At 30.5% G+C, this 16019-nt stretch overlaps 3 protein-coding genes across 3 annotated transcripts; 2 read left to right on the top strand and 1 right to left on the bottom strand.

The window, feature by feature from the left end:
• Window positions 1-12: 12 nt before the first annotated feature.
• On the top strand, window positions 13-2575 carry LOC127252924 (uncharacterized). Its single transcript, XM_051277312.1, has 8 exons — window positions 13-460; window positions 568-636; window positions 715-1601; window positions 1655-1769; window positions 1852-1985; window positions 2067-2142; window positions 2237-2436; window positions 2525-2575. The coding sequence occupies exons 1-8, from the start codon at window positions 13-15 to the stop codon at window positions 2573-2575; spliced, it is 1980 nt and encodes a 659-aa protein (XP_051133269.1).
• Window positions 2576-2856: 281 nt separating this feature from the next.
• On the top strand, window positions 2857-3722 carry LOC127252868 (stress protein DDR48-like). Its single transcript, XM_051277224.1, has 2 exons — window positions 2857-3510; window positions 3604-3722. The coding sequence occupies exon 1, from the start codon at window positions 2911-2913 to the stop codon at window positions 3487-3489; it is 579 nt and encodes a 192-aa protein (XP_051133181.1). The 5' UTR covers window positions 2857-2910; the 3' UTR covers window positions 3490-3510; window positions 3604-3722.
• An 8437-nt stretch (window positions 3723-12159) lies between these two features.
• LOC127252765 (ER lumen protein-retaining receptor) lies at window positions 12160-15720 on the bottom strand. Its single transcript, XM_051277071.1, has 6 exons — window positions 15495-15720; window positions 13937-14202; window positions 13736-13851; window positions 12882-12955; window positions 12673-12736; window positions 12160-12583 (listed from the first exon to the last, which is right to left on the bottom strand). Exons 1-6 carry the CDS (start codon window positions 15583-15585, stop codon window positions 12547-12549), a joined length of 648 nt encoding a protein of 215 aa, XP_051133028.1. The 5' UTR covers window positions 15586-15720; the 3' UTR covers window positions 12160-12546.
• Window positions 15721-16019: the final 299 nt, after the last annotated feature.

Raw genomic sequence — 16019 nt, 5'->3', positions numbered from 1 at the left:
AGTTTGTGTAAAATGACACCGCACAGAGATATTGGTTGGGATCATGCTACTCCTATCAGCAATGATAGAAAACAAGCAAAATGCAATTATTGTGGTAAAATTGTTCACGGCGGAATTACTAGGATGAAACAACATATAGCACATGTTACAGGTCAAGTTGAAGCATGCACGAGAGCTCCAAAAGAAATAAGAGAGTTATTAAAAGAACACTTGATCCAAGGAAAAAGTATGCGAGCAGCACATAAAAAAAAGTTAGAAGCATTGCAAAATTCCATTCGTTTGGAAGATGATTCTGATGAGGAAGAAGATGAAGTTTTTGAAATAAATGAAGATGAGATAGATGCTCTTGAAAGAAAACACTTAAAAAGAGCAATGGCTGAAAGCAGAAATATGGAATTTATGGAGCAGCAGCGTAGACATTCTGTTTCCGGAGATCTACCAAGCTTGAATTTTAAAGCCGGTATATTTATTAAATTTATAAAATATATTTAAATATTAGTATATTTTTTTTGAGATAACAACCATATATGATCATATGCTTTTTTTTTTTTTTTTTTATCTTTGTAGGAGGAAGCAGCTCGAATACAAAAGGAAGTAAAAGAAATTTTTTCGAAAGCTCTATGAAAAAGACAGAAGGTTTGCATAAAAAAAAAAAACTTGATCCATACATGTTTCAATCGAAGAATAAGTCTTTGAAAAATATGTTTTCAAAAGATAATGCAAAAAAAGTGGGTAGAGCAATTTCGAAATTTTTTCATTTTAATGCAATACCATTTCACGCTGCCGATAGTGGTCCTTACTACCAAACGATGATTGACACGATTGCATCGGTTGGACCTGGAGTTAAAGGACCTACTGGTAAACAAATTGGTGGTGAATATTTAAACGAGGAGATGCAAGAAGTTGTACAGTATGTTGATTCTTTAAAGCAGAAATGGAAAACATACGGATGTACAATTATGTGTGATGGTTGGAGTACTCGTACAAAACATCCAATCATAAATTTTATGGTGTACTGTGATAGAGATATGATATATCACAGTTCGGTTGATTGTACAAATAAGGCGAAGACTGCGGACTTTGTCTACACCCTAATGGATAAGGTGGTGGAATCAGTAGGGGTTGACAATATTGTACAAATTGTAACTGATAGTGAAGCTAGTATGAAGGCGGCTGGGAAAAAACTGATGAGGAAAAGGAAGCACATTTTTTGGTCTCCATGCGCAGCGCATTGCATTGATTTGATGTTAGAAGACATCGGAGATATATTGTCAGTGAAAGATACGATAAAAGAAGCCAGAAGAATTACAGGATTTATATACAACAGTGATAAAGTGGTTAATTTGATGAAAACATATACGAATGGCCGAGATCTGTTGCGACCAGGCATAACAAGATTTGCAACCGAGTTTGTTGCAATGGAAAGTCTTCTGAGATATGCAACCGATTTGAAAAGAATGTGTACTTCTAGAGAATGGGTTGAGTACAATAATACCTCGAGGAGAAGACATGAAGCCGGAGATATATCAGACTTGATTTTGAATGAAAGATTTTGGAAACGGATACGCCGAGTCTGTGGGGTCATGGAACCCTTAGTGAAGGTTTTAAAAGTAGTTATCAAGATAAAAAACCTACACTACCTATCATTTATGAGGCAATGGATAGGGCAAAAATGGCAATAAAAACCGCGGTGAAAGATTTTCAACAATATTGGGATATCATCGATGAAAGATGGTATAATCAATTGCATCAAGATTTGCATGCAGCAGGTAACTATTCTTGTTATTTTTTTGTTTTTATATTGTGCTAATCGTTTGTTTTATTTTTTAATTTTATATACATTTCATGCAGCTTATTTTTTAAATCCTGGTCTTCAATACTCCGGCACTTGTGAATTTGATTCATCGGAGGTTCGAAAAGGAGTAAAAGAAGTTATCAAAAGACTCGAGCCAGATTTGGATATACAAGTAAAGGCTATGAATGAGGTAAATTATGTGAAATTTATAAATAATATATAAATATATATATATTAATTTCTAATAATTTTACTATTATATTGTCTATAGATAAACATATTTGTTAACAAAATTGGAGAGTTTGGAAGTGCACTTGCTATTAGAGCTGTATCTACATCTTTACCAGGTATGTATTATGAAATTTATCATTTAATTATATTTTTAAATATACTTGTTATAAAATGTTGCATTATTAATAATTTTTTATTTATTTTTAATAGCTGACTGGTGGAATATGTACGGTGATGAAGCTCCTAATTTAAGAAAAATTGCATTAAAAGTTTTGAGTCAAACTTGCACATCATCGGGTTGTGAGCGGAATTGGAGTACGTGGGCTTTGATCCATACTAAACTTCGGAATAGATTAGCTATTGAGAAACTGCATAAGCTAGTCTATGTCCACTACAACATGCGTCTTCGGGTAAAAAATTTTATGCAAAGGACAGACACAGACGATTTTTATGACCCAATTGATTTGAATCATATTTTTGATGAAAATGATATTTTAGATGAATGGGTTAGAGAAAATGAATCTCCACTTATTCGTGATAGTGATTTGAATTGGTTGGATGAGGCTATTGAAGAAAGTGGAGATCGAGGTCATAGTGAGCATAATGATCATGACAGTGATATGCTTTTATCTCAATTTATAGCTGATGGAAAAAAGAAAGCGAAAGAGAATAAAACAGAAAACAAAAATACGGCCAAGAAAAAAAAAGCAATCATATTGGAATCTTCATCTTCATCGACTAATGGTGAAGATAAGAATAATAACAATGATGATGATGATGATGATGATGATGATGATGATGATGATGATGATGATGGTGGTGGTGGTGGTGGTGGTGGTGGTGGTGGTAGTGGGAGCTACAGGGATAGCCGATACTCAAGTGATATGGGATGGGCTCAAGGAAATGAAAATTATTATGCTACCCAAGACACTGATCATGGATATCGTCCTGGTATAGAAGCTCAAAGAGATTTTCTAAATAGTTTAACAGAATTTTCAAGTGAAGCCGATGCTTCAAATTTTTCAGATACTAGGAGATATTCTGGAGTTCACGAACATATGCAAGACTTGAATATAGGTTATTCCTATGGAGATTCTTCTCATAGCTCGAGTAATAGATTGGGGAGACAGGAGTGGGACCAACCAAATGCATATCATAATCCCTATTACTCAGGATACGGTTTATCTAATCTACCCAGACATCTTCAGGATTCAGCCAATCTTCCTATATTTGGATCCAACCAACCAGTTGGAACATATTACGGAGGGATTACATCTGGTTCGGGTAGTATTGATGATCGTAGACAAAATTATGGTTCATCAAGCAGAAGCAATGATAATAGAGAATATCGAGGTTTTGATGTATATGGAAGGGGTTCATTCAGAGAAAATCAATATGGTTCGAACATCTCTCCTTATCCAAGCAATATGAATCCAGATGAAAATGATTTTGAACCTCCATGACATTCCACATGGTATTGAATGGTAAGTATAAATATTTAGTATAAACGTAGTTTGAACATTTTATAAAATTTTATTTGTATTTTTTTTCTAATTATTTTTATTTATATAATGCAGATGATAAAGATGAAATCTTGACATTGACGGACACAAGGTACATCATTTTGTTATTAAAATAAATTTATTAGTATAATGACAATATGCAAAACATAAAATTTAGCATTTACATTTATATATATCCGCTAATTTAGTTGAAATATTATTCATTTTAAATTTTGATCTATTATAAATTATAATATATTTTTTCAATAATATATATTTTTAAATTAATTATATTTATAATTTGATGTATTTTAATTAATTATTTATTATTTTTTTGAAAAAATATAAATTTTATATAAAAAAATCATATAGGCCGATATTTGACCGATACACCGCGACCGATACGCCGCGACGTATCTGGAACGGTAAAGGCCGATCCGCGACGCCGATCCGCGACGGCGAACCATGCGTGGAACCCTCCACTGCAATCTTGGGTCCAGCAAGGCACTTATGCGGCCGCTACACCCCCAAAGAGTGATTCAGGCCAGACATGGGGGCTAGGAGGGCATGCTGTTATTGCGCAACCGCCACCGGCCTTATGCCAGCCGGCTGCTGGAGGGCAGCCGCTGAAACCGAGTTAGGTGGAGAACATAAAGCACAATGGTATATGAACATAAAAATAAACTGACATTCTAACAGTCTAAACATAGTTGTGTCCTATATAACACCGCCGTGTTTGGTCCGAATCAAATGCCACATAAATTTTTGTTAAAAAATTACATTAGCACATTCCGTTTTAATTTTAATGGTGGGACAAAAAATGATAGACTTTTTTCGTGTGGGACTAATTTTTATAATTAATTTTAATAGAATTACAAATTAAAAAATATATATATATATATATGATTGGAACCAATATTGACTTGTTACTCTAGTTATTGTCTATACAAGTCATAGATAAATTTTCAAATAGCTTATTTTCAATAATTAAATATTTCATTCAATATTTGATTTTTGTGAATTCGGTAAAATGGAGAATTTCACCAATTCCCTATTGGGAAATTTTTTATATCACAATAATATAATTATCGAAGAAAATTCGATATCAATAAAACTTATCGCAATAAATTCGATAATCATGTTGAGTCGAGGATAAAACCATTCTCCGCAAAAATGAATACGCCCTGGTAGTACCTCCAGTTTATGGCATAATGTTTCGAAAAATAAAATGATATATCATTTTCAGATTAGGTGGCACCCAAATATTCAGGAGCTCCAACGAACTGAAATGAGTCGGAACAAACTGAGTTGGAAGGCTAGAGAGAGGGAAGAGTTTTTGGATATCAATCGGAAATTCGCCGAAAAATTCATCGGGAAAGAAAAGGGGTGGAGAGGTAAAGGAGGTTGTTGTTGTTGATGTAAATGGTTTGAGGATAGGGCCTTTTATAGGCACCTCCACCATGTAGGACATTCATTTCTCGAGCTGAAACTATTGGTAACAAACGATGAATAAATTCCAATAACATACAACCATAAATATCATATTTAATTTCCTGTCATAAATATAATATTTGAATTTTGAATTTCAAATAATCATGCATGCATATGCAGACTTTTTGGTCAAAAATTATTTATCTTTTGGGACTTCATAAATTAATATTTGACTCAAATCCATTTCATGATTTTCGTATCAAGTCAGGGCGGACAGCGCGTGTGTGGCTCACTAACCTGCCATGTCTTAAACATACTTTATGTCCTACTTATGTAATGTTGTATATAAACACAACTTATTTGTTTTATAACTTTTAGTGTAGGATAAATTATTCATTAATTATTTAATTGTCCCTTAAACACTCATAATACTTCAATGATTATACTTATCCCCAGTCCAAATAGCATATATTTAATTTATACTAATCAAATTAAATTGATTTATCGGCCCGTTATATTTGTACTCACTGATTATTCAATTTTGACAATTATAAATTAAATTCTATCGATTAAATAATTAAATAATTTTCTAATATTCCCCCGTATGAGTGAAAATGCTCATAATTAGGACAAGGCATGATTTAGTTTTAGAGATATCGACACGTCGGGATATGTATTTTATGGCTTTGAACTTTCGTCAGTCAATATCGTTGTATGCATTGGTGACCTAATTGACACGGTGCATTAAACTATTTCACCTTGGTATGCATTGGTGACCTAATTGACTCATTTTATTCTCATATTTTGATTCATTTCGGTCATGGATCACATCTTTGGATGCATAAGTGTTTCATTTGAAGCAACTCTCAATTCACACTTATATAGGTAATTATATTTTAAAGTATTCAGCCCTACTTTTAAGATTATTAAGAGTTAAGGGCTCAACCTCACCACTTTGCACTTTGTAACACTCGTAGTTTTTTAGAGAATGGTGGTGAAGTGTTCATGCCCAACTATTATAGATTTGTTTTCCTATTGTACAAAGCTTAAAATCTCCAAGTTATTTGGTTGGGTTACCACTGTAATTGTCTCTTAAGTTATGGATTTCAGATTCATTCTATTTAGCAGTTTATACATTTTATCACGATATAACTCTTTGGTAAGCGAATCCACAAGGTTTTCTATTAACCTATCCTAGTCAACATTCATAACTTCACTAGTGATCAATTGTCTCATAGTACTATATGTTTGCATCGGGTATATCGGTATTTACCATTGTAAATTTCATTCTTTGTCATTGTTATTGCAGTTTGGCTATCACAATGTATTATTACCAGAGGTACTGGGTTTGACCAAAATAAAGTATTATCAAGAAATTTTCTAAATCATTCGGCTTCTTCATGAGATTTATCTAAAACGGTGAATTTTGATTCCATAGTAGAGTTAGCTATACAAGTTTGTTTCGTACACTTCCACGAAATTGTTCCATCTCCGATCTTGAAGACATATCAGTTTGTAGATAGTGAATCTTACGTGTCAGATATCCCGTTAACATCACAGTATCCTTCAAGTATTAGAGAATATCTTGTGTAATGTATGCTAAAGTCGAGGGTAATAACTCAAGACACTCACTAGTATCTACTGCTTTTTCTACGACTTGTTTAAGAGGCGGTATTTTCACTTTAGCCAGGCACCCCACATTTTTAAATATTTGTACGAAGGTTTCTTATCTTTTCACATTTTATAAGGAGTTTTATCCGTACCGTTGAGTGAAATTTTATTCGGAATATAAATTGCATTTATAATTGCCCACAATTTTTGGATAATCCTGCAAAAATCAATAATGCATTTATAATTTCTTTAAAGGGCTATTTGGTTTATTGATTTGGTGGGATTCCATGGAATTTGAATTTTAAAATCCAAATAAATCCATGTTTGGATACAAAATATATGATGGAATTTAAAGTGAACGGAATTTTAAAATCCTGCAAATGGATGATATTTTAGTAATAGGGTACCCCTATTACTTTAAAATTTCATTCCCATTCTATTTCACATTATACAATTATATCCTCCCACCCAACAAAAAAATCATATATTTTTTAAAAATATTATATGTATATATATATCTATATTTAAATTATATTTTATTGATTTTATAAAAATATAATATTTTATTCAAAATATACTACTACAAATACATATATTTATTTATAATCATTAATTTTATGTATATTTAATTATATTACTAATGATATTTTAAATAAATTAATAATTTAAATTTATTTGACTAGTGTATTAATTTTGTATATTTAGTTCAAAGTATTTTTTATATTAAATATGAGAAAGAGTGTCGATAATATAAATATATATATTATGTTAATTTATTATATTTTTTAGTATATAGACTATATATTATATATTTTGTATGAATCTATATATATGATATTTTTTAAATATTAATCGAAAATCGTATTAAATATTTTTTTATTAGAACACACCCAATCTCGTAAAACAATAAATAAAGTTCACAAGAGAAGAGATGGATGTAAATTTTAATTTATCACACTAAATAAAGTTCGTAAAAGGATATTATGTCATTTAAAATATAAAAAATCCAAAATTTTCAATTAATTTGCAAAACAAATTAGATTTGGAAAATATAAATTCAGATAACTTTACCAAGTAAACACAGGATATGATTCCAAATCCTAAATGCAATCAATCCTATCACATATAAATCTCACTATAAAATCTCAATCCCGTTAAAAAAAATCGGTGAACCAAACAACCCTAAGAATTTGATTTTTGCATTTCAATTTGTAACACCATTCAATTATGAAGTCGTAGTTTGATTAATTATGCTACATAATTCTTCGTACCCAGCTACACAATGCTCTTCTCAATGACTTATCTTCTCAATCACTTAGAACTACCTTAATATTTTTAGTCATCTATTGCTTATTATTATTTCCTTTAACAGATAGATATAGCAATATCTGATGCAATTATCCATAAAGATGAAAAAAAAAAAGAAAACTCACCTTGAGTTTGCACATATTTAAATCACACACATCGGTATAAATTAATTCAAATAGCTCCATATTTCTTTTGACTGAAGGAAATGGTAATTTAGTCATTTTGTCTCCAAAAATCTTCATTTAGTCACCTTGAGGGTCTGTTTGGTTCAAATGAGGGGAGGGGAGGTAAGAGATTTTAATGGAAGGGAGGGGAGGTGAAAGGAGGGGAGAGAATATTAAAATTTTAACAGTGTGTTTGGTTTATATGAAAGAAAAATGAGGCAAAAATAATATTTTTGTATTTGGTTAGATAGGATGGAGAGGAAAAATAGAATATTTTACTATTTTGCCCTATATTATATATAAAAAAAAATAAAATTATTTAATAAAATTTGATTAATTTATTCATAAAATATTATACAAAATGTATTTGTCCGATATAATAAAATAAGATTTGTAAGCATTTTGTTTATGTCTTTCATGCAAAATTGTATTGGAATTTAAGTTAGAAGACTGTTTGAATGAATATTGTGCTTGAAGTTATTTTTGAAAGATAATAAATTGCTTATTTTTTTTAAATATATATTCATTTAAAACTAAGTTATTTTAAAATTATTTATTAAAATATTGTTAATATTATAGATGTAATTATATACTAAATTTATATGATTTATTAAAAAAATATTATAATTAAACTTGACTAAAATATTTAATTAAAAATATTTCAAAATATATAATATAATTTAACATAAAAAATTTTAGAATTGCCTCTCCTCCCTTCCCCTCCCCTCCTAAACCCTCCAACCAAACAGACCCTAAGTCATTTTGTTTTGTGGTTATTAGAGAATTATTATATCACGATAATATAATTATCGAAATAAATTTGATATTAGTATAATTTATCAAAATAAATTCGGTAATCACGTTGAGTAGAGGATAAAATCTCTCTCCGCAAAAACAAATGTGCCCCGGTAGTGCCTCTGATTCATAGCGTAACGTTCTCAAAGATAAAACAACATATCATCTCTAGATTATGTGGCATCCTAATATTCTGGAGCTCCGACAAACTAAAATAAGTTGAAACATAACTGAGATGGGAGGCTAGAAGAAAGAGAGTTGTTGGGTATCAACCAGAAACTGCCGAAAACTCATCGAAAAAGGAAACGGGTAGAGGGGAGGGGAGGTTGTTGTTGTAAATGGTGTGAGGAGAAGGCTTTTGATAGTCACCTCCACCACGCGGGCCAATAATTGACCGTGTCAAAACCATCGGTAACCGATGAATAATAAATGTCAATTACATCCACTCATACACACCGAACTTAATTTCGGTTAATTCCGGTTATAAATATAATATTTGAATTTTGAATTTTAAATAATTATGCATGCATGTGCAGATTTTTCGAGAGAAAACTATCTATTTTTGGGGCTGAGCAAAATAATATTTTACTCGAGTCTATTTCATAGTTTTCGCGTCCAGTCCGGGGGACAGCGCGTGGGTGTCTCACTTAGCCACCGTTTATGCCACACTTATGTAAACACAACTTATTTGTATTATAATTTTAAGTGTAAGATAAATAACTAATTAATTAGTTAATTGTCTTGTAAACACTTGTATAGTTCAATGGCTGTATTTAGCCCTAGTCCAAATAGAACATATATAATCCAAATTAAATCAATTAATTTAATCCATCAGCCTGTTGTATTTTTACTCGCTCATTAATCAAATTTGAAAATTATGAATTTCATTCATAATTAAATTTTATCCCGGGCCTATTTTCTCTAGGGGCCATAGGAGCCCCCAATTATATATATATATATATACACTCTTTACATACTTAATATATAAATATATACTATTATTTTTAAATATTTTAAAGAATAATAAAATTAAATCATATTATTTTTTTAAATAATTTATGTTTATATTAATTTTTTAATTATTTATTTATATGTTTTAGTATGTTTATTTAATTGTATAATTTTATATATTTTTGTTGTAAATTATGTAAAATTATGAAGATACGATAGAGAATAATATTTTGTGTGTTTTTTATATTTTTATTTTTATGGTTATATGTTTAAATTTGTATATTCTATTATATGTTTTGGTGATATTTTTTAAAAATTGTGTATTATATAATAGGTTTATTTTTTTTACCAAAAATTTTTCAGTACATTTTTTCAAAAAAACTAATATATTACTTGAGAGGTTTTGATTTTGAAATTTGAATAGTAAAATTCGGAATTGAAATAGATATTGGATGTGATATAAATATGTTTTAATGTAATGTTTTGAATGTAAAATTAGATTTTAGTATAATAAAATAAATAAAAATTGAGTGTTTGGTTTGATGTTTTTGAAGGAAAAATAAAATTGAAATAGTAAAATCAAAAGTAAAATCTTACAGGTAAACAGAGCCAATTATTTTTTTTATAATTTACATAATTTGTTATACTTTATATCAAAAAAATTTCTTCAAACCAAAATACAAAACAAAACAACCTAAATAATACTTTTGTTTGAAAATTTCTTTCAAAAGATTTTGACTATTTATAATAAAAAAAAAAAAAAAATTAAAAAATATTAAATCATATATATTTTTTGGATATTTTATATTAAACAAAAAAATGCCACATTAATTTTATTTATATTTTGATCTTTAAATATATAAAAATTAATTTTATTTTAACATTTACATTAAAAATGTGTAAAATTATTTTTATTATTATGCTAATATAAAAATATATATTTAGAGGCCCACTATTTCAGCCTCGGAAAAGCCAGGAACGCGCCTGATTCTATCGATTAAATAATTAACCGATTTTCTAACATTTTCAACATGAGCAAAAATAAACAATGCAAATAAATAGAACATGTATAATTTTATTGCATTATGAATATTTATATCTAATTTATAATGTTTACAATATTATAAAACATAAAAACTAAATTAAAACTACCGAATAAATAAGAATTAAAAATAAAAATGAAGGACCCCAAAGCAATAAAAAAAAAAAAAAAAAAAAAAAAAGAACTTTTCCTCCAATTTTGGAAGAATGCCACAATGTTCTTTTAGAAATTGAGGAAGAAATTGATTCGGTTGGAGCAATTTTACTCCACTTACGAAGGATTCCTCTAAAACTTGAGACGGTTGGAATCAATAGTACTTTATTAAACTGCCCTATACTTGGCACTTGTATAAATAATCTCATATGAATATTTTATCATTCTCTATGAAACAAATGATTATTGGTCATCAAAAACTCAAAGTAAATGGCCTACACCTAGGGACAGAAATAGACCACACGTACAATCTGGTCTGTATAAGATTTGGTTTGGTCTAACCTGTTTACTAACAAGACTAAATTCAGATATATTTTTAAATCTTTTTAAATAAATAAAACAGACTTAGAGTTTTTGGCCTATCAGACCGGCCTATTTATAATATTTATATAATATATTTTTTTATCTAATATATATAAATATTATGTTTTTAATTGTTTATAGTTTATAAAAAATTATATTTGGTGATAATAAAACTAAAAATTTAATTTATTTTAACTGATTTATTAGATATAATAAATAATTGTACATATTTTTCTACAAATATTAAGTTTGAAAAAAATATATATATTATAGACTTTTAAATAGACTCGTAGGCCAAGCCAAACTTTGAAGTAGGCCTTATATATATATATTTTCATACACATTAATTTTCTTCTACAATTCACAACTACAACTCTACCAATTCAAAGTATTTTTCCCAAGGATAGCAACAATCACATTTAAAACAACACTTACAAACTAATACAACAGTACATACTATGAATCAAACATATTTGAAGATCAAAGTTACCTCACATGCTAAAATAAAATCCATTTTGCACACCCAACTCCTGATGGAGAAAATACAAGTCATTTAAGGCCTCCAACCTACAGCCAATGGCTGGTTTTACCAACGCTACCGAGGTCACAGTTACAAAAAAATCACTTTCGGACACTGCTTCTCACTAGCGAAAACGGGTGCCCTATAATTCATTTTCTTTTAACTAGTTTTACTGTTTTCTTGATCGAAGGTAATTTTTTCCTTTCTACAAAACAAGGACAAATTGTAACAAAAGTCAAATGGGGAGCGAAATGTAAACATAGATGTAAATGGGGGACAAAATTTAACAAAACTTCTATTTGAAAATCGAATCACAAATAAAAAACCATTAAGGGGAATCTAATCCAATCTCCCTTTGAAAATCTCACTTATGACATTGGAAATGTAATATTAATTGAGAAGAGAAGAGCATGACCACCCCACGAACGATAGTTAGTTTTACTTAGTGATGAATATGCTAAGACAAGGAAGAACCTTTGGAACCACAACAGAACTGGTAGTAGATACAGACAAAATACACATGCTCGCTAAAACTTTTCCTTGTACATGGCAAGATATATATATAATCTCTATCTCATGAATCTATCTCAGACACAACCATGAATGACATTAAGATGTATGTGTTTGTTCATGATTCTGAAACAGCCCCTCCGTATCTTGTGGGGAAAAACAAATTAATCTCAAGCTGGCAACTCAAGTTTGACATTGTTCTTCCAGCTGAAACCGCAAAGTTGCAGATGATCATAAATATGCACGACATGTTACCCAGCCCGTAGTACAGAAATAGATTTGGGTATTGTATATACCTTTGGAAGTAATAGTAGAAGAAATCAGCGTAGAGTAGTGTTTGAACAAGCCCAGATATCCATGCTGCAAGGCCAGAAACACAACACAAATATATCACTTAATTTACTGTGATCATCTTCCGATGTGATAATGAAAGCCAATGCATGCTGATGCACAGACAGATTTGGGAGTTAAGAGTGTGTGGATGAGAAGAGAGATAGAGTCGTACTTATCCAATGCACATAGTGTGGCTCAGTAAAATAGCGATAAATCCAATTCAAAATGTATAATGCCCGGTAGGCTCTGCAATAAAGATGAAAAGTATCATAAGTCACCGCTTGATCAAAGAACAAGTCATTCCTTCTTCCACAATTAGAAATCTCAAATGGTGGATCATACTAAGACTCCAAACGTTCTTAGAAGAAAAAACACAATCAATCAAAGGGTCGAGACAAAACCCATGTAAAATTAATAAAATAAAGATAACTAAAGTAAAGCTGCTGCCAAACACAATCTACACCAGGCTATCGTATTACACAATGCCCAAAGTAAGAGCACTATAAAAGCATCAACACAAAGTAGAAGAGATATAGACAGTCTATTCAATTACTATCATCTTAATGCACTTCGATTCACAATCTACTTCTACAGGCCATGAAAAGCTAGTTGCTCAAAAGAATGACATGCTTACTGCTAATGAAAAAAAAATCAATGGCAATTGAAGAATACAACCACATCTAAACAAAAACAGCATGGGTATAGAATGGAGGTGATAAATGAACAACGGGAGGAGAGATGAATCATCTATAATAATTTTCAGCTGCATCCTTTAGGCCAACTTACCTCCTTATATTTGCAAAGCACGACATCCAATAGAGCTTTGTTCAACTATTCATAGTAGTTTAGCATGTTATGAAATCTTAAAACATGAGAATTTTGTGGTCAAGCAGATGTAATTATATGCAGAAAAATGATATTGAAAAAAACACAGGCAAATTCATAGCTAAAGGCTAATTTCATACGTAATTCTTTCATGAATAGAGATCTTGATTTGGAAATAAGAATTGAAAGAGTACGAAATACCCTAGAAGGAAAATATATTGCCCTGTCAAGTTATCGATATTTCTTGTTCTCTGAAGCAAGACCAGCTGAGGAAGAATGGCGACAGCTTCCAGATATAAAGAAAATGTCCACATTACCTGGTGCAGAACAAAAGGGATTTTGATATCAGCAATCTAATCATGTTATAGCTATAGCAGCTTCCGATGGAAACAGCATAAGTACCTCTTTGAAGGTAAACTTCTCATTTATGATTAGGGCCAATAACATACAGGGCAACATAAGGAAATAGTGTCGGAAAGTGTCTTGGTCTCTGTCATATGATCTGCGCACAATCTTGTGACGCCTCATATACCAAACTATTGAGAAAGAACTTCCCAAGAAAATGATCTTCATCAGTGTATTGTAGAGTGAGATGTAGTCTGTGAAAAGATCAAGGTAGCGAGTTGCAAAAACAACAGAATAGAGTTCCTGAGTCTTCAGAGATATGCCTGGAAAAGATAATATTAAAAATCACTATATGCCACGAGCAAATTAAACGTAAAATCACCTGAAGATAGTTGCAAAATAAACCGTAGAAGTGCTTCTTAAAAGTCACAAGATCAGAACCTGATGATCTGTCCCATTATGATCTTACATTTATAGTGTGTTTGTTTGGGGGATTTTCCCCCAAATCCACTATTATCTAATTTTTCCCCCCAAAAAATATCAAATCAAATATTTATTTTTTATTTTTTATATTATACTAAAAATTAGTTTTACACTCAAAACATCACATTAATACATATTTATATCACATCATACAACTATTCAAATTCAAAAATTTTACTATTCAAATCCCAACTCAAAATCCAAACCCCCAAACAAACACACGTATTTCAACAGTTTGTGCAAATTTTGTAATCACATAGACATCAAATCCAATATATCTTTCAGCAAAGAGCAAACACAATATATTTAATGTCCATAATCTGCCACACTTCAATATGATAAGCACACCATGCATCTACCGAGCTTTTATAAGAATCCTCGAAAGTAAATAAAGAACAAACTAAGAGAGGAAAATAAATGCTCATAAAGAATACAATAAAACACAAGACGTGCTACATTTCACGAACACATCAAATTTCAATTGAGACTAGCATTAGAATATCGGATACAAATAATCCACATTTGGAAGCTGTTAATGGTTCCACAAGCAGATTTAAATATAAGCATATGAGATCAAAAGTGACAAATCAAAACATAAAAAATGTTCCTAATTCGGGAGAGTCATTGAATCTTCTTTATAATACCAAATCTATGCTCAATGCATCTGTCTGCATTTCCTGCCCGCAGCAACATAGGCAACAAACTCTCAAATACATTCCATTAATATAATAGCCAAACCAAAAGATCTAACCCTTCCAGTTCTTGTTACAATCAATTTAATTTAACAAACAAACTTTGAGCATCTGACAGGGCTGCTTAGGGCTAATCCTTTCCCAACTGAATAAAACTTTAACAAATCCACCATTAAATTAACCAATAACAGATCCAACACAGGCATCCCTAACAAGCTTCAAGCCACCGAAACAACCGCATAAAAGTGTCTCCATTCGTTATTTCTTATCAAAGTTCGCAACGTAAATGGAATAGCACAATAGAAACATTTACAAAACTTCCGAACCAAATATATTTTTAAGAAAACCTAAACAGATTTTATCCGTGTTCATAAATCCAAATCAGAAGCATATACACTCGTTGAAAAGGCGAAGATCAAAAAGAGCGTTGAAAGCAATACCAGCGCAAGATTTGATAGTGTGAATCTTGAGGAGCAATACAAGAACACTTGCCAAATGGGTCATGTCCCCAGCTAACCTGAATATATTCATTTTCTCCCCCTTTCTTCTCCCTCCCTCCCTCTCTCTCTCTTTCTCGTTCACCCTAACTTTCCCGGAAAAAATCCGAACTTTCAATATCTCAATCGGCCGAAAGAGTAGATCCGGTGCAAAGGCTCGCCATGATTCTTTTCAATTATATTTTTACTATTTATTCAGGAGTCCGATTCTACATATTTTCACATTCATGTTTTTTTTTAAAGTAGAATAATGAATTTTAAATATAAATAGATGTTAGTAATATGATATTTTAAAATAAATAAATAAGTAATTTGTGTTGTAATATTAATATACGATTATTAAATAGAAATATTAATTACTATCCACTATATTTCATATTTTGAATTATATTATATATTGTATATAATATATAAGTAAATATATATATTTCGTTTCATTCAGCATATATTTATAAAAACATAAAACCA

The sequence above is a fragment of the Andrographis paniculata genome, unplaced genomic scaffold (genome assembly GCF_009805555.1).
Source record: "Andrographis paniculata isolate CXL003 unplaced genomic scaffold, ASM980555v1 Contig49END, whole genome shotgun sequence".
Taxonomy (NCBI): Eukaryota; Viridiplantae; Streptophyta; class Magnoliopsida; order Lamiales; family Acanthaceae; genus Andrographis; species Andrographis paniculata.
Note: the sequence above shows the minus strand (reverse complement) of the source record. Positions and strands in the feature narration are given on the sequence as shown.